The following is a 17,664-nucleotide window of genomic DNA, read 5'->3' as shown; positions in this document are numbered from 1 at the left end:
AGCCTGCTTAGCGTCCATTACGCCACGAGGTGAGTGAGTTTCCCATCTCTGACGAATTCTTCGACGACATCCTTCAAGGATACGCATTCCTCCGTGGTGTGGCCTTTTGTCCCGTGGAAGTCACAGGACTTGCTCTGATCAGCGTTGTGACGCTGTCGGATTATTGGAGCCTTTGGCCATGGGAGCCTCTCGGTGGCAAGTATTTCGGTGACGCTTTTGGTGAGTGGCGTCCATCTGGAATTCCGGTTCGACGATTGCATGTTGTCCTTTCCGCCTAAGAGAGGGCGAGAGCTGGATGAGGTGTCAAAGTTTACCCTTGACTGCCAAATACCAAGCTTCCTCTTTTTGTTTTGTCGGGCGGTATGAACGTTATTTTCTCTCGTCCTCTGGGTGTAGAGGTTTGTGCTCTGGGAAGATCTCTACCCAGTTGCTTCTCCGTTTCCGCAAAGCGTTTAGCTGCTGTCATGATGGCATCCCACGTGGATGGCATGACGTCTTTACCCGTCAACGTGCGGATAAGCTCTGGGTATTCGGCGCCCTGGATGAAAGCGGCGCGAACAAGATCTTCGCTTATGGTGCCCAGACTCAGCTTCTTCGAGTTGAAGCGAGTGATGAAGTCTAGTAAAGATTCATCCTCCTCTCTAACGCAGTTGAGGATCGTCCACTACTCTTCAGTATATTTTCTCTGTTGACTGAAGTGCTGGCTGAACTTGTGTTGGAAGTCTGCCCAATCGTAGATGTGGTGAACCGGTAGACGGTCAAACCACGCTCTGGCTGTCCCAACAAGTGTCATTTGGAACATGTAACACCACGTGGGTTCCGTCCAGTTGCTGACGGTTGCCCCCGCTATGAATCTGTTCAAGTGATCGTCTGGGTCGGATATACCATCATAAGCGCCGATGTTGGACATCTGTTTGGCACTCTTCGGGGCGATTGCTTCCGCAATGTCCCTTGCAAACTTGGACGTTCCCGCATTTGCAACAGTTGGTCTAAAGGTTTTGGAGAAGTCACGTGGGTTTCCCCCCGCGTTCCTTGGTTTGAAGGTTTCTCCAAAATTCCTTCTCGGTTGGAAGTCCGTTTCCTTGCGCTTCCCTTTCGCCCTATGACGAGGGTTTGCGTCACTGTCGGACTCCTCCCAATCATCGTCCAAGTACTCGCACTCATTGCTCATGTTGAGCTGTTGTCGAGTGCTTCCGAATTCGTCAGCCTGTTGGAGTGAACGTAAGCGTTCATCCAACTCAGCTTGGAATTCCTTCTGATGTGCTTCCGCCCACGCTTTAACTTGATCAAGTGTTTGGCGGGGGAGCCTCGTCTGTTGTCTCTCCAACTGGGTATCGGTGAATCCCAGTGAAGGATTGTTTACTGCACTTGCCCCGGCTTGGGTAAACGGGGTAGTGTTCGTAAAAATTGTGTACTCGCCGGTGTTCCCCCCAGTAGCTGGGGTTGTAGTTACCGGAGTTTCTTGGTCACTCGTTGGCCTTGGCATCGGAGTAACCTTAACCATCTTTCCAGAGGTTTTGAAAAAATTGAGAAAATTAGTTCTAGCTTTTATGCACGGATGGCGCCAATGAAGAAACACTAAGTGACCCCGGCAGATTACGGATAATCTTAGGGTTAAGTAGATGTTTCCCACGAGGGTTAGGTCCGGCAAAGATGGTTATTCTTCTGATGACCTGCAAAACAGACACCGTGAGCTCGTCACTGAGAAGGGGGGGGTACCTCCTTGTGACCACCCTCCGGCGTGAGAATCAGACTAGATTGCTCTGAATATAAGTGTATATTAAGAGAAATAGCTAGAGTAGATAACGTAATATCAGATGATATGTGATAGTATAAGATGATGATACCGTTCCAAGGTGTTGGAGTATTTATAGCCGAAGGTAGGTTTCCAAGCAGGTACAGCCAGCTGTATAATATTCCTTTTCTACCAACTGTGGGCTACGCACGTGCCGTGCTGGTGGTTGGTGGGTAGGCAGCGGCTGATAGTGACATGGCCGGCTGTGTACTATTCCTTTTCCACCAACTGCAGGCTATGTACGTGCCACGATGAGGGTTGGTGAGTAGGCAGCGGCTGATAGTGACATTTTGTACTAGAGCGTGCTCCTCCTCGTACTGTTGTCAGTGAGCTGTCACCCTGTGATGGGTTGCTTTGGTCAGATCTTGTCTATTTTGTCCATACCTTGGCAGGTATAGTACAAAAGATCCTCCAGAAGCGTACGGACTGGCTCATTTGGGCGGGAGTATTCACGCCTTGCTCATTCCTTCTTCAGGTGACATTACTGAATTATTGAGAGTTAGTGCCTTGTGCGTGTAGCCTTACTATTAGTGTGGGTAGCCTTCCCTGATGGCTTGTATCCGCAGCTGGGGGAACAGGCGGGGTACTTCACCATTGGGAGGCTTTTCCTGCGGGAACAGCTGGCGTACTGCGCGTAAGGTCTTCATCTCTCTGAGCATGGTGGGTCCTGCGGAACCAGTTGGTCTTTGCGCAGACGTCCCTCTTCAAGGTGAGTCTTGCGGGTCTAACTGGGCTCTGCTGGAACCTACCTCTTCAGGTACGAAACTTGGTATGTGTACAAACCTGACGTGGTAAAAAAATATATGTATTGGTTCTCTCATGTCAAATGTTGTGTAGTTGTGCACCGTTAATTGGCCATGATTACTCAAAGAATAAACACAAACACTAATTTAAACTCAACATTACACTATCTATCTACTTGTAATGCATATATCGTGTGCCTCTTAAAAACCCAAACAATTATAAAATTGTATGTAATTATTATATTATTATAGTAGTAATTTTTTCAATTTCCAAGAAGGCACTTGGTTGTAATTTGCTAGTGGAGATCGTTATGTTTTCGCTTGGAATAATTTTATGCCAAAAAAAAAGTGTGAAAAAATAGAAAGAATTCTTTAAAACTATAGTAGTTATAGCTAAAAGGTTCTATGTTCCGTTTGTGATGAAGAGATTGAAACAGCCGAACACTAATTCGTCTAATGTCAACTGGCACAATTGATATGAAGTATCATAACCATTTGGTGCTAAGTCCCGACTATTTACGCATTTTCGACTAGGGATTTATTGGAGCTTCATAAGTTTTTTTCTTTGCCTAAAGAAAAAACAAAAGTGTTCGCGAGTCGAGCCCCGAGTCGAGCCAGTGTGTTTTCGAGCTCGGGCTCGAAATTAAAAGGTGTAACTTAGTTATGCTCTAGCTTGATTTTGAAATTAAACGAGCTTAAGATCGAGCCAACGAGCCGAGCCAGAGTCGATTTTGGCTCGGTTACAAAAATGATCCAAATCAACTCAGGATGTTTCAAATCAACTTTTTATTGCTAGTTTTAATGGAGCTTTTTCCAAACAAACCACGTGTAAGAGCTTCTTAGACTCGAGATTTTTAAACAGCTTTGTATTCGCAGTTTCACTGCAATCCAACGGCAGTAATCCTCGCAAACACGTCACTCCGATCAATCAAACTTATTATTCCGGCAAACATGCTCCCGCCGGACCTCCAATCCCGTCCGTACCACCCCTACATCTCATCCTCCAACTTCACCACCACTAACCGCCGTTCTCTCAACAGCAACTCCTCACGCTACAGTCCTTCATCCTTCATCCACAACGCTAGGGTTTCCATCACACTCGTCCCATGCGCCGCCTTCCTCTTCGACCTCGGCGGCACTCCAGTCGTAGCCGTGCTAACCCTAGGCCTCATGATCGCCTACATTCTCGACTCGCTCAACTTCAAGTCCGGTTCCTTCTTCGCCGTCTGGTTTTCGCTAATCTCTGCACAAATCGTCTTCTTCTTTAGCTCGTATATGTTTTCGTCTTTTAATTCGATAACTCTCGGTTTACTTGCTTGTTTAGTATGTACCCTAGCTAATTTTTTAATTGGAGTTTGGGCGTCTCTTCAGTTTAAGTGGATTCAAATCGAGTATCCGACTATTGTACTCGCGCTTGAACGTGTTTTGTTTGCGTGTACTCCGTTTATCGGTTCGGTGCTTTTCACTTGGGCGACGGTTTCGGCTGTTGGTATGGTGAACGCTGCGTATTATTATATGATGTTTAACTGTGTGTTTTACTGGTTGTATTCCATACCTAGGGTTTCGTCGTTTAAGCTGAAGCAGGAAGTGAGTTACCATGGCGGAGAGGTTCCGGATGATAATTTAATACTTGGCCAGCTCGAGAGTTGCTTGCACACGCTAAACTTGTTATTCTTTCCTTTGATGTTTCACGTCGCGTCTCATTATTGGATTATGTTTTCGTCTGCTTCGGCGGTTTGTGACTTGTTTCTTCTCTTTTTCGTTCCGTTTTTGTTTCAATTGTATGCGTCTACCAGAGGGGCTCTCTGGTGGGTTACCAAGAGTGAGCATCAGTTAAGGAGTATTAGAGTGGTGAATGGTGCTGTTGCTTTGGTTATTGTGGTTATTTGTTTGGAGGTTAGGGTTGTTTTCCATTCGTTTGCTCGGTACATTCAGGTTCCTTGGCCTTTGAATTATGTGCTGGTTACCGCCACAATGCTAGGAGGGGCTGCTGGTGCCTGTGCTTATGAAATGGGCATGATTACGGATGCTTCTAGTTCATTGGCTTTCACTGGTTTGGCGGTCGTTGTGAGTGCTGCTGGAGCAATCATTGTGGGATTTCCTCTGTTGGTATGTCATTCTCAAGCAAAATGCTATTTTTAAGTGTCTGTTATAATTCATGTGCGTGTAAATGAGTGAACTCCTAGGTTGCATAATGTAATTAAGTTGTCTTCGTTTTGCCATCTAGTTAGCGGATTATTCTAATAAGAAAGGTGACTAGTCAATCACTTTGACTTTCTACTGACAGGCTAGGTCCGTGTCCAACCAGTTTGATTAGCAATGAAGTGGATTTATTGAGAAAGTAAGCTAAAATGAATAGTGAACCAAAATAGTTTACTGTTTGTGTTGCCAATTGGATCAATAATCTACCCTTCATAGTGGACTGAAATAGTGGACTAAATATGCCCCCCTACCCTTTGTAGTTTAGCAAATTGACAACTTTTTAAGTTGGCCAAAATGGTTTACTGTTTAAGGGGCGAATCCAAGTCAAACTAACAACAGCTCAACAGGGTTTGTTAAACTAGTTCCTAATGATAGTGGTTTCTCTTATGTTTCTCAAAGGCTCAAATTAGGTTACCTTGCTAGGAAAATGCGGTACAACAATTTGGAGTTATCATCATTGGTCATAAGACTTAACAATGGCACTATGCTACTAGCTGGTTGCTCTTGCATGCCCTAGTTCATGCTACTACTTGCTCTCGTATAGTAATGTTTGCATTACATGTTATGCCTTTAGTTGTGATAATTCCATTTGCATAAAAAAGGGAAAATTAAAATGTGTGGTTTTCATTAATCTAGTTTTTGTGAGGCATCTATTCTAACAAATGCTTTGGAACAGATAGCATGCGTGGTTTTTTCGAAATTCAACATTATCATAGTTTCTTGGTCAAAAGAAAAAAAAGAAAAGATTATAGACTTTTTAGAAGCGGTTTTCAATTTGGTAAAACTAAGTTCACTTTTGTTGTCATAAATGCGTGAAGTATAAACTGTAAAGAACCTACTTCTCTTATTTGTATTCTTTTAGACTACATGTGAAGCATGAACTATAAAGAAGATATGTCCATACAAAAAGAATCTGTTGTTAACTTTTCAGTACCTTGTTGCAGTTCATTCCACTCCCTGCAATAGCTGGATTCTATTTAGCGCATTTTCTCACAAAGAAAATTCTCTCGTCATATTTTGCATTTGTGATGCTTGGGAGCTTAATGGTGACATGGTTTGTATATCACAATTTCTGGGATCTCAATATTTGGCTGGCAGGCATGTCACTAAAATCCTTCTGTAAGCTTATAGTTGCTGATGTCATCTTAGCAATGGCTGTCCCTGGTCTAGCTCTTCTTCCACAAAAGCTTCATTACTTAACAGAAGTCGGTTTAATTGGTCATGCCTTACTTTTGTGCTACATTGAGAATCGTTTTTATCAATATTCTGGCATTTATTACTATAGTTTTGATGACGAGATCATGTACCCAAGTTACATGGTGCTTCTAACGACTTTTGTGGGATTGGCTCTTGTGAGAAGACTTTCTGTTGACCACCGTGTTGGATCAAAAGCTGTTTGGGTGCTAACTTGTTTGTATTCATCAAAGCTGTCCATGCTGTTTATGACATCAAAAGCAGCTTTATGGGCATCAGCCATTCTTTTATTGGCCGTCTCTCCTCCATTGCTTCTATACAAGTATTTGCTTCAACTTAATTTCTCATTACTTTATATGTTAATTTTACATTCTTTCATAAGCATTATAATAATGTGCAGGGATCGTTCAAGAACAGCATCAAAGATGAAACCGTGGCAAGGATATACACATGCTGCTGTTTTTGCTTTGGCAGTCTGGTTTTGTCGTGAGACAATCTTTGAAGCTTTGCAGTGGTGGAATGGTAGATCGCCATCTGGAGGGTTACTTTTGGGATTTTGTATCCTTTTGACAGGATTGGCTTGCGTTCCCATTGTTGCTCTCCACTTTTCTCATGTCATGGTAAACAAAATCTCCTATTCTTTTTTCATTCCTGTTGCCCAGATGAACATCTAAGTTTGACCCACAAACAGTTAATGCGTTAAATACAATGATAAATAGTGTATTATTAAAATGTTTTGTAAAGTAAAACAATATAGGGTATTGTAAGCACAATAAGTATACCTAGGATGAGTTTCTACCTGCTATATACAATGACCAAATTAGCATACTCATTGATAAATATAATACAAATACATATTCTTTTAAAGGTTCAAAATCTGATACAAACCTTCTAAATTTTGCAAATCAAATTTACCGGCTTAAAACATTAATAATTGAGCAATGGGCTTGAGTATTTGAACAAATTTGGCCATTTGTTGAACAAATCTGATCAAAGATGATCACAATATCTTATATTTTAGTGGTTAAAAGTTAAGGAGTTCAAACATTATCTATAAATAATTTTCTAGCATTTTTTTAATAACAAATGCCTTACATGCGTAATGCTCGTGCTTCCCGCATCACGCATCACGCCTTGGCTTTTGGAATTAAAACATGTCGGATTGCAATGTGCTTTTTTAAAACCAAGCTAGTCATTTCATAATAAATAAAATAGATTGAACTACTTATAAAGTTGCTAACAACCTATATCACTAAATAAACAAAAAGAACATTATGCGCTGAGATGATTTATAGTGATAGCATTGTTTTCTTGACCATTTGCTCAGTAAAACAAACTGTTATAAGTAATTACTTTTATCTAATTTTTGTTAAATTGGTATATATGATAACTGTTATTGTTTCATAATATATGAAGTTAATTCTTTTTTTTATTTTGTCTTAAAACTGTTAAATGTTCTTCACTCCTATGCTAACTTCTATATTAATGTTTTATTGTATGCAGTCTGCGAAGAGAAACTTGGTACTGGTAATAGCAACAGGTCTCCTCTTTATAGTTATGCAACCGCCACTACCATCTTCATGGACATACCATTCTGAATTAATCAAAGCCGCCCGCCAATCATCTGATGACATCTCAATATACGGTTTCATCACATCAAAGCCTACATGGCCATCATGGCTGCTGATCTCAGCAATCCTCCTCACGCTTTCTGCACTCACCTCTATAATTCCCATCAAATACATAGTCGAACTAAGAACAATTTTTTCAATTGCAATGGGAATCGCTCTCGGTGTTTACATATCTGCAGAATATTTCCTACAAGCAACCGTTTTGCACATTCTCATTGTCACAACCATGATTTGCACCTCTGTGTTTGTGGTCTTCACACACCTTCCATCTGCTTCAAGCACCAAGGTCCTACCATGGGTGTTTGCTCTACTCGTGACTCTATTCCCGGTCACGTATTTGTTAGAAGGTCAGGTTAGGGTCAAGACCATGTTAGCTGAGAGTGGTATTGATATGATGGGTGAGGAAGATAGTAAGTTGACCGCCTTGCTGGCAGTCGAGGGCGCAAGAACATCTCTTCTTGGGTTGTATGCTGCTATCTTTATGCTTATTGCACTCGAGATCAAGTTTGAGCTAGCATCACTCATGCGAGAAAAAGTCAATGAAAGGGGTGGTGGTCTTAAACATAGTCATTCTGGTCAAAGTAGCAACTCTCTTGCTACTTTCCAGCCTAAAACGAGATTTACGCAGCAGCGTCGCGTGTCTACCGTACCTGCTTTCACAATTAAACGGATGGCTGCAGAGGGCGCGTGGATGCCAGCTGTAGGAAATGTGGCAACCGTCATGTGCTTTGCCATCTGTCTTATATTAAATGTTAATCTTACGGGTGGATCAAACCGTGCAATATTTTTATTGGCACCTATATTATTGCTGCTTAATCAAGATTCAGATTTTGTAGCGGGATTTGGGGACAAACAGAGGTATTTCCCGGTTACGGTTGTGATATCTGGTTATTTGATTTTGACTTCATTATTCAGTATCTGGGAAGAGATCTGGCAAGGGAATGTTGGTTGGGGGATGCAAATTGGTGGGGCTGATTGGTTTTTTGCTGTAAAAAACATGGTGATGTTGGTTTTCACTTTACCGAGTCATATCATGTTTAATCAGTTTGTGTGGAGCTACAAAAAGAGGAACGACTCGATGCCGTTGCTTCTAATACCTCTTAATTTAGCTTCATCTATAGTAGCAGATGTTGTGAAGATAAGGATATTGGGGCTGCTAGGGATTGTATATTCCTTGACTCAGTATTTAATATCCAGACAACAATATATGTCAGGATTGAAATATATTTAGGAGTTATAAGAGAAAAGAAAAACACAGAGGTAGAGAAACATTTGTACAATTAATGGTTTTATTTTTTGGACAATTCCGGATTCGGGCCGTAAGGTGGTGTTCCGCTCTTTCTGCTACATGTACTGTAGAGCGTTACAAAGGTAAGCAAAAGGTGGCCTCCCCCCTAAAAACAGAACCAAAATGGACACTTTATTTAAAGAAATTAATAAAGTAAAAACTTTTTTGAACAGCCGATTATGCGCTAATAAACTGGATATTACAAAGGGAAATTTATGAAGTTAACTGTACACAATTTATTCATTCTAAAGAGGCATAGTTTGATCTGTGTTATAGAAAAGAGTATACCATAGATAGCTGGAAACCGATCACTTAAGGTGAATTTGACCCATTAGACATATTTTTCACAGCCCATACTCCCACAATAGTCGTTTTAATCCGGGTTGCTTTCGGTACCCTGTGGTTTGTATGCATGACTGATACCACCTTGCTTAAAGATATCAGTTTTCCTTCATAAACCTCCACCACCGCTTGGTTAGTATACCAAGATTAGCCGACTTTAGACCGTCTACTCCAAGCCATCAGTGTTTCTTTGGTGCCAACACTTTATCCCAACCTGCCCAACTGATTTTAGAGTTTTAGCCTTCCAGATTGATAGTTTTGATTTCAACTTATCTATAACCCGTTTTCTATAAGGTTTATGTTTACAAGTAAATAAACAGGAAGTTCTAGTGTTGATCTCGGCAATTGTTTTGGTCAAAGTACCTAATTTAATGATTTTACCTTTATTTTCATGTGTTTTTTTTTTCGTTTGACCGACCCTACTTGATGTAAATTCCTGATTCCGATTTCCATCCATGAATTGATTGGAAAACGATGAGACCAGAACCAAGAGTTCCATCATTATTATTATTATTTTGCTTTGAAAATATAATGGCAAACAGGGTTTTTTGCTTGATTTAAAATTAAACACACAAAAGTCATACATTGTGACAAGCAACTGGACTAATGTAATCAAACCCACACATGATCACAAGTTTAAGGTTGGTTCAAATGTAAGGATAGAGACTGTATTATCACATAACCATGAGCTGCAACAGAAATCTGTCAAAGATCTGGTGCTGTAGAAGCCGTTGAAACCACTCTTAGCCAGGACCAACTTTTGGAATGTCATAGTGCTCACTCATGTTGGCAAGATACTGATTAAATTCTGAAAGCCTGTCACGATGCGACTTATTTGATGTCTTTGCCATTTTCTGCATGTCTATTTTCTGCCTTTGCTCCATATAACGTTTCTCTGCTGGAGTCAAACGGTCAATATGTGAACCACCTTTTGCCTTGGAACCAGAACCATCATTCATCTCTTCCTCGTCCATTGTTCCCGTGCCTACACATCCATTACTCAAGAAGTTATTATATGCATTTAAAAGCACAATATAAGCATATAGCTATTTAGATACACAAATGAGTAATCAAAACCAAACACCCCTTCAAATATGACCTCAAATAAAATGTTTGTTCTGACCGAAGTTCCTACTCATCACGCCTATAAACTACAATTTTAAGTGAAGGGACTTCAAGACTTTGGCATCTAAGGTACGATTACTTACAAAAGGAGGTCTCTATCGCTTGTCCAAGAAACAAACGCTTAAAGGGGATGCTTCTTGTACAAAAAGTAAAAGAAGTGTGTCGAAATTGTGCCAAAAGAGAAAACATCGGGCCTCTGTTTATTTCTTGGAAAACTTGGAGGTTCATTTCCTGTACGAGAGACTTTTGGCCATTTTAAAACGATTAAGGCTATGGTTGAGAATAAAACTGACGCAAAACGAAGTTGTCTAAGAAGTGATTGATAGTTCAAGAAATTGTTTGCCAATGGTTTTAACAGACCATTAGCAACGTCATATACAGTGCAACAAAAATATTGTAAATGCAGTTAGGTTAACGACTAGAAACTTCGAGATGAACGGATAGAAACGGATAGACAACGGGTCAAAAGGGATACAGTAACAGGACCCGGTTCAAACCGAGGAGCAATCTGATACAAGTTTAGGATACATAAATCACCACCTAAACCTGTGATTAGGTTCCAAAGAGCACCACCCAAGTTGCTACCTTGGATTGACAATGGAATAATAAACTGATTTAACCAGAAGACGAGAAAATGCAGCAACAAAATTCAAGTATAAAACACCCCGATTCATTGATTAAAAGTGAAGTACATATAGGTAGAAAAGACAAATACCAATAATCCACGTCTTGGAAAGCTAGATACTAAAGTACTTACTACCTACAAAACAACAAGTACCGCCACAAATAATAATAATAATAATGAAATGGTTTCAAACTACTATTGGTGGCCATGGGTAGTGGGAAGGGGGCGGGGGGTGTTTCTCTTGACTGGCATGACTTCTCGTTCTATATCATGGACTCCAAATATCCCACCTGTAACCCGTGGATGTACCAACCCAAATCCAAGGGCATCAAATACTAATTCATATACATATCAAGCGGATAATTCTTGTAAAATTGTAATACTTTTCTAATTAGGTTTACCGCTATTAAAAAGGGTGCCGCAGAAAAGAAAATTTGTACCCATGAGCATGGTTTCAAGTGAGAAGAGCATGCCAAAGAAGTTTTGGGAAATCCTAAACATAAGCCCTACGTCAGCACGAAAGAATCAAGCACCACAAGAATGCTGATTACTTCAAAGTATGGGTTAAATTTTGACCAGAAGAGAGAAAGTCAAATCGGATAAAAGGAGTCACAAATGTATTTTTCTAAGCATTAGTGAAGAGTAAAAAGGAGTCACTTCAAAGGAGTCACAAAGGAGTCACGTTGTGCTTCGCGAGAGATTAGGGGTGGCGAACATAGCAGACAAGATAAGAGAGTGGAGATTGAGATGGTTTGGACATGTAAAGAGAAGACAGACGACGAATCCTGTTAGATCCGTAGAAAACATTAATATAGAGGGGAGGAGGGGTAGAGGACGACCGAAATTGACTTGGGATGAGAGGATTAGGCATGATTTGATAGACCTAAACCTCTCCGAGGACATGGTTGAGGATAGGAATTCGTGGAGAAGTAGAATTAAAGTTAAGGATTTTTAGAGAGAATTGAATACCTTAGGGCTTAGACTTAACTTATTTAGGTCACATACCATAATGGTATTTCCCTTACATATTTTATTATTATTATTATTAGCTTTTATATTGCGGTTAAACTGTGACCTTTTTATTAATATTATTATAATTAGTAGTAGTTTTTTATATAACTGTTAAACTTTGATTTCCTTTTTTTGCTTCATACACATGTTCTTAGAGCCGAGGGTCTCTCTGGAAGCCACCTCTTTATTCCTTTGGATAGAGGTATGGTGTGCCTACATCCCACCCTCCCCAGACCCTACCTATAGCTCTGCTGTCGGTGGGATTTTACTGGGTATGATTGATTGATTGATTGATTGATTAGTGAAGAGTAAAAAGCTTATAAAATCAATGTAAGATCCAGTCTCCCACAAGTGACATAATAACCTTTAATGAACAAGACTAGAATCATCAATCAAAAATTAAGCTGAGCATATAATAATATATTACAAGTATGAAAGCATCAGATTACCTTCAGAAATTTCACTATCGATCGTCTGAATAACTTGATCAGACAAATGTCTGGTCGTCTTCTTCTTCTTCTTCTTGCTCCCACCAGCTTTCACATCCAGAGCCTTACCCTTCAACTTCAGCTTTCCTCCAACAACATTCTCGTATTCCGACATTCCAACTGCAACTTAAAACACAATATAATAAACCTGTTACATAACATCTGTTTATAAATTATTATAGCCTCAAGCATCATACTTTCTTTCGGCCGAAACTATACGATACTATTAAAAAGCCCTAATTTTTATCAAACAGTCGTATTCCAACAACATTCCCACTGCAATTTTAAAAGGTAATAATGCATGACAGTTGTTCATAAATTATAACCTCAAGCAACATAGTTGATACTGTACAACACAAATAAAAGCCCTAATTTTTATTAAACAGATATGGGCATAATAGCGAACCCTAATGAGAGCAAATAAAATAAAATAAAAACGGATGGATAAGAAGATACCGGAATATTCTATTTCTTCAAACGCCGGCCAACTCTTAGCTCAATCTCCGGTGATCGGAAGACGATGAGAGGGTTAAAGAGGATGTGCGGTCTTTTGTTGGTTTAAAGTTTGGAATTTAATAACTTAATCAAAGTAACATTTTAAAGGGTGGTCCGAACTTTTAAAAAAATTCATTGGAACGTGGTTAGAAAAAACTTAACGACGTTAAGTTTAATCCGAATTTCAAACTGTTATTTTAGGGTTTTTGATTGGAAAAAATATATAAGTTGATTGATGTAAAATTTAAATCGAAACGGTGTTATAAACGACGAAGTAATGCATCAATTTGGGACTTTGAACTTTCGGTTACCAAAAATTAAGTTGTTTAGAGCATATTTTCGAGATAAGCTTTGTATCAATTGACTCGTATCCTTTTTTCAGATCAAAATTAATGATGATGTTTCTAAATATATTTTATTTATCTCAAGCTTTATAGAACTGTGTGCTATACCCGATATAACACTCAATATCGGGTTTACCAGTTAGTTTGTTAAAAATTATGGATGATGTTTCTATATATTTTATTAATATTTGAATTTTTATGTAATTTTATTTTTTAAGAAAACTAGAAATAGACAAACCAAAAAGTTATTAATTAGATTTATTTTGTAAACATATAAGTATGTTTCAGGTTGTCAGGTCGGAAATCACCTAACCTAACCTCATACTCGTCTCATTACTTGTCATGAATGTCAGGTTCATTCGCCATCCCTATAAATGCTTGCGGATCCCGCCCTAGCTTGTACCTACTACATTTATTCCATTAGACATAACATAAATTTTAAATAGAGCATGCTTAAGGTTTTATTGCAAGTGAGCTTTATTTGTAAGGATCTTAAAGGGGCTTTTGATCGAAGTTAGGAGTTATTCTTTACTTACATATCTACAAGTAAAAAAGATATATTTTCCTCAACAAGCATAACATAAATTTGTTTGTTGAACACGAAATTGGATGTATATGCAGGTGTGTGAGACCGGGTATATAAACTTCTGTAAAAAGTTTGCATGCATAAGACGAACATGGTATTATGTGATGTTTACGTAAACCATATTCATAAACATTTATTATCAGTATTGTTGTTGTTATTATTTGTCTTTAATAATAGAATAATCTACTAATTTATTAATTTTTAGTTGTTATATTTCTACTTTCCTTGGTAATGAAAGTGTATAAAAACTAAAAGGTAACAAATGTATTTGGGAATCCTAATTGGTAATTTTTAACATGTATACTTTGTATCCGACATGTATTAGGTTGCATATAGATCATGACTTTACAATCAAGTATGAGACTGGTATATCAATATCATTTCATCGACATCCGTATTAAAATACTAATAAAGTTTATTCCTTTTTTTTCTCTCTCCTTTTATAAGCTCGCGGCTCCTTCATTTTTTGGCTAACTCAGCTGCAAAGAGAGGCTTGGATTGGTTGTAAGCTCCAACCGAACCAAATCCATAATTTCAATTTTCTAGTTATTCGGTTTTTCAGTTTTAGAAATCCAACCGGTCTCAACTTCCGGCTCTTGTTTTACCTACCACTTTTGTTCGGTTATCCGTTCAGTACGGTTATCAGTTGGATTCGGTATAAGATTTTGTCGACCAATGATAGGTGATCAGGAAGGGCGCAAGAGTCTTTTTCTTTTCCCCCAAAAACCAAACCTGTCTGTCTGTCGGCATCTCCCAACTAAAGCAGTAATAACAAGTTGGTTGAACATTTACCTTATATTCTTCTTCTTCTTCTTCGTTCACTAAACACACCAATCATATCATTTCTTCATTCTCTTCAACATTCATTCTTATTCTTTCTTTCGATCCCGATGATCCACCGGTATATATATTTATCTTTTGAAACCCTAACCCCCATCTTCTTCATTTTTTATTTATTACTTGTGTTGTCTCTTTCGAATCTTCTATTGATTATATTTATATTTATTATTAGTCGCATGTACCTTATATGCAAATCAATCAAGTTTTCCCCTTTTGTAATAATACGATGCTAGGGTTATACGGTCAAATTTGGATGTTAAAAGATACTTACATACTAGTGTTGTAAAAATCGGTCTAGTTGGATTTTCGCTTTTTTACACTTGGAAGACGAGAATTAAATGATTACTTTGTCTATGATATTAAAAAATGAATATCGGTTTTTGAATGCGTTTATCCTTTTGAAATACATATTGAAATTCGCGTCCTTGTTATTAACAAATACTAGTGAACTTATGATATTTGACCGACCTGACAGCGCCTAGCGACTTCTGTATGATTAAAACTGTTAAAAATCATATGTATTTAATGCTAGTTACCATATCAGATTAGATTAGATTAGATTATATCTGTCATTTATTTAATACTTGATGAAACTATTTGTTGTTAAAGTGCAGTTTGAAGCTATCTGATATTATCAGTATTCTGTTCTGAATTAAGAGATGGACGCCATTTGCTGCTGCCAATGTGGTGATGAATTTGACGAGTTTCCAACTAATGTCGTATATCGACATTGCTTGTGCTTAAGGTTCTTTTTCCACCAGTTGTTTTCTGGGGTAAGCATAATTAAATTCACAAGCTTTGCATTTATGATTTCCAGTTGTTTTATAGCGTACGCCTTTCGGCGACAAAGTTACAGTTAGTTTCTGTTTTGGTTGGTTTATGTTGCTGAAGCACGTATACTTACCTATGAAGTTATTAGAGTTACATAAAATATCGAAAGTTTGTGTTCTTTTTGGAGATAAGAATTACTATAGGAAGAACTGTAAGAAGTAGAAATGATCGTTACAATAATTTATTAAAATTTAGCATCCGGCATAAAATTAAGTGAAAGATATAAATCAACTTATATTTTATAGCTGATTATAGCAAACAAGTGACATTTTATTATTACCAAGTGTAGCAACGAATCACGTGTTTCTTATTTTTCGAAAATTGATGATGCTGTATGTTATCTATAATTTTAACATACGTACTGCGTACGTGCCATGTGCGTCTGATGCGGCATTTAATAATTACTTATAACTGTAAGTTTAACAAGGAATCATTTTCTAAGCTTGTAACTGTCTTTTTCACGTGATTGTTTTTGCGTACTTGGCATCTGATGTGGCGGTTGGCAAATCATTAAAATGAGGCCGATTGCTAAAATTGGTAATATTTATAAGTTGGTTTCTGTTTCATGCAGTTTGCTCGAATCAATACTATTTTATGTAAGATGTAAATTCACGAAAGTTGGTTACTTTTTAAAATTAGTCTTTATTGTATGGTAAATGACTCTTAATCTGGTTATGTTACATTATGCAGTATGGCACGCTGTTTCAGAGGATTGAAGGACTGCCCGTATCATCGCCTATTCAAGGAACCGCTTCATCTTCGAGTGCTGGTTTAACTAATGAAAATCCTTTGGCTACGCGACCCTTGGCTTATGATTCTGACCATAGGTTCACACGTCTGCAACGTGGCCTAGTTATCAGACGTGAGAAATCCATGACTCATTTTCAAGAAGATTCACAATCTGGTATTGAATTCGTGGACCTTTCGAAAAGAAAATCTGGTATTGATTCTACAATTGAAGATTCTAAACGTGGTAATTTAGAGTTTTCAGAGAAGTCTTCGAAAGTCAAAGATTTAGAAGGTCTTCTTTATGAGCAATCTTCTGATAATGAAGATGTTTGTCCTACATGTCTTGATGGTAAATTCTTTAATAATATTTGTTCGCGCCGGTCTTAAATTCTTTGTGTTAACAATGCTATGAAACAAAAATGCAGACTATACTTTGGAGAATCCTAAGATTGTGACACAATGCTCTCATCATTTTCACCTCGGTTGTATATACGAATGGATGGAAAGGAGTGAAACATGTCCAATGTGTGGCAGGGTGATGGAGTTTTGTGAAAGCCCGTAGCTGTTTCTGGAGTATGGTTATAAAGTAAAAGAGGTTAATAGTCAAAAGTAGGTTGTACTGTTAATAATGCAAAGTGTACTTAAAGCTAACTGAATCGTGTTTATATCAAGCATAATGAGTTATAGAATGCCTTTCCTTTTATGGATTGTTCTTACTTTGTTGCGGTGTTAACATGCTTAGGACTCGGGTTCTGTTTCTTTAGCTGATTCTGGTGTGATGAGGAGGTTGTTCATCAGTTCATGTATTTTTCTTAATTGGAAGGTTAGAACCTTATGGTAAATAAATTAGAAAAATATTATAAAGAAAATAGAAAAGTGAAAGAAGTTATGAATTATCAGCAAAGTACCCAATTTTCATAATTACATTGCATTTTGAAAGTGATTGATACTGAATAAATCATAAAAGCATAACTGGTTGTAAACAAAATGGGCTGCAGGAGTTGAAGTTTGATCTTTTTGTAAATCTAGTAGGTTTTACAAGAGGACTTGTCAAAACAGTATCATATATATATTTTACTTGTAAATAGGTAGGTGGATTTGCAGTCACTGCGAATCGAATTCAGAAAACCAGAAAATAGAAAAAAAAAAAGAAAGTTGAATTCTAAAAAACTTCGAATTCTGTCTAATAGTGAATTCACTCTTATAAAATGCAAAGTGTTTTTATATCAATTTCAATTTAATAAAGATCAGTGGCAGCCTAAAACTTAAAACAGCCTAAAGCTTTTCAACGAATATTTGTTTTCATTTGATAAAGATCAATGGCAGCCTCATTTAACTGATATAAAAACAACTGAAGAATGGGACAGAAACATAATGAATAACCACCACAGAAGC

At 38.1% G+C, this 17,664-nt stretch overlaps 3 protein-coding genes across 4 annotated transcripts; 2 read left to right on the top strand and 1 right to left on the bottom strand.

Moving 5' to 3' along the window:
* The first annotated feature begins 3,489 nt into the window (after nt 1-3,489).
* LOC143632121 (uncharacterized) lies at nt 3,490-8,980 on the top strand. 2 transcript variants are annotated; one of them, XM_077100702.1, is made up of 4 exons: nt 3,490-4,647; nt 5,685-6,256; nt 6,335-6,554; nt 7,438-8,980. In XM_077100702.1, the coding sequence occupies exons 1-4, from the start codon at nt 3,490-3,492 to the stop codon at nt 8,794-8,796; spliced, it is 3,309 nt and encodes a 1,102-aa protein (XP_076956817.1). In that variant the 3' UTR covers nt 8,797-8,980. The 2 variants fall into 2 exon arrangements, with proteins under 2 accessions (XP_076956817.1, XP_076956816.1); XM_077100701.1 differs by having other exon boundaries at nt 5,685-6,554.
* A 763-nt stretch (nt 8,981-9,743) lies between these two features.
* Nucleotides 9,744-12,950, bottom strand: LOC143632092 (uncharacterized). Its single transcript, XM_077100675.1, has 3 exons — nt 12,901-12,950; nt 12,406-12,564; nt 9,744-10,180 (listed from the first exon to the last, which is right to left on the bottom strand). The coding sequence occupies exons 2-3, from the start codon at nt 12,557-12,559 to the stop codon at nt 9,939-9,941; spliced, it is 396 nt and encodes a 131-aa protein (XP_076956790.1). The 5' UTR covers nt 12,560-12,564; nt 12,901-12,950; the 3' UTR covers nt 9,744-9,938.
* A 1,792-nt stretch (nt 12,951-14,742) lies between these two features.
* LOC143632091 (E3 ubiquitin-protein ligase At3g02290-like) lies at nt 14,743-17,056 on the top strand. Its single transcript, XM_077100674.1, has 4 exons — nt 14,743-14,770; nt 15,324-15,482; nt 16,231-16,618; nt 16,695-17,056. The coding sequence occupies exons 2-4, from the start codon at nt 15,369-15,371 to the stop codon at nt 16,829-16,831; spliced, it is 639 nt and encodes a 212-aa protein (XP_076956789.1). The 5' UTR covers nt 14,743-14,770; nt 15,324-15,368; the 3' UTR covers nt 16,832-17,056.
* Nucleotides 17,057-17,664: the final 608 nt, after the last annotated feature.

The sequence above is a fragment of the Bidens hawaiensis genome, unplaced genomic scaffold (genome assembly GCF_021521415.1).
Source record: "Bidens hawaiensis isolate Kalapana, Puna unplaced genomic scaffold, B.hawaiensis_p1.1 tig00006365_1, whole genome shotgun sequence".
In the NCBI taxonomy this organism is placed as follows: domain Eukaryota; kingdom Viridiplantae; phylum Streptophyta; class Magnoliopsida; order Asterales; family Asteraceae; genus Bidens; species Bidens hawaiensis.
The sequence above is the reverse complement of the archived record's forward strand: the minus strand, read 5'-3'. Positions and strand labels throughout refer to the sequence as shown.

Coding starts and splice junctions, on each gene's coding strand:
- LOC143632121 (XM_077100701.1), top strand. CDS start 3,490: ATGCTCCCGCCGGACCTCCAATCCCGTCCGTACCACCCCTACATCTCA. Junction 4,648..5,684: donor TTGTGGGATTTCCTCTGTTG/GTATGTCATTCT, acceptor ACCTTGTTGCAG/TTCATTCCACTCCCTGCAAT. Junction 6,555..7,437: donor TCCACTTTTCTCATGTCATG/GTAAACAAAATC, acceptor TATTGTATGCAG/TCTGCGAAGAGAAACTTGGT.
- LOC143632092 (XM_077100675.1), bottom strand. CDS start 12,559: ATGTCGGAATACGAGAATGTTGTTGGAGGAAAGCTGAAGTTGAAGGGT. Junction 10,181..12,405: donor CGATAGTGAAATTTCTGAAG/GTAATCTGATGC, acceptor ATGGATGTGTAG/GCACGGGAACAATGGACGAG.
- LOC143632091 (XM_077100674.1), top strand. CDS start 15,369: ATGGACGCCATTTGCTGCTGCCAATGTGGTGATGAATTTGACGAGTTT. Junction 15,483..16,230: donor TCCACCAGTTGTTTTCTGGG/GTAAGCATAATT, acceptor TACATTATGCAG/TATGGCACGCTGTTTCAGAG. Junction 16,619..16,694: donor TTGTCCTACATGTCTTGATG/GTAAATTCTTTA, acceptor ACAAAAATGCAG/ACTATACTTTGGAGAATCCT.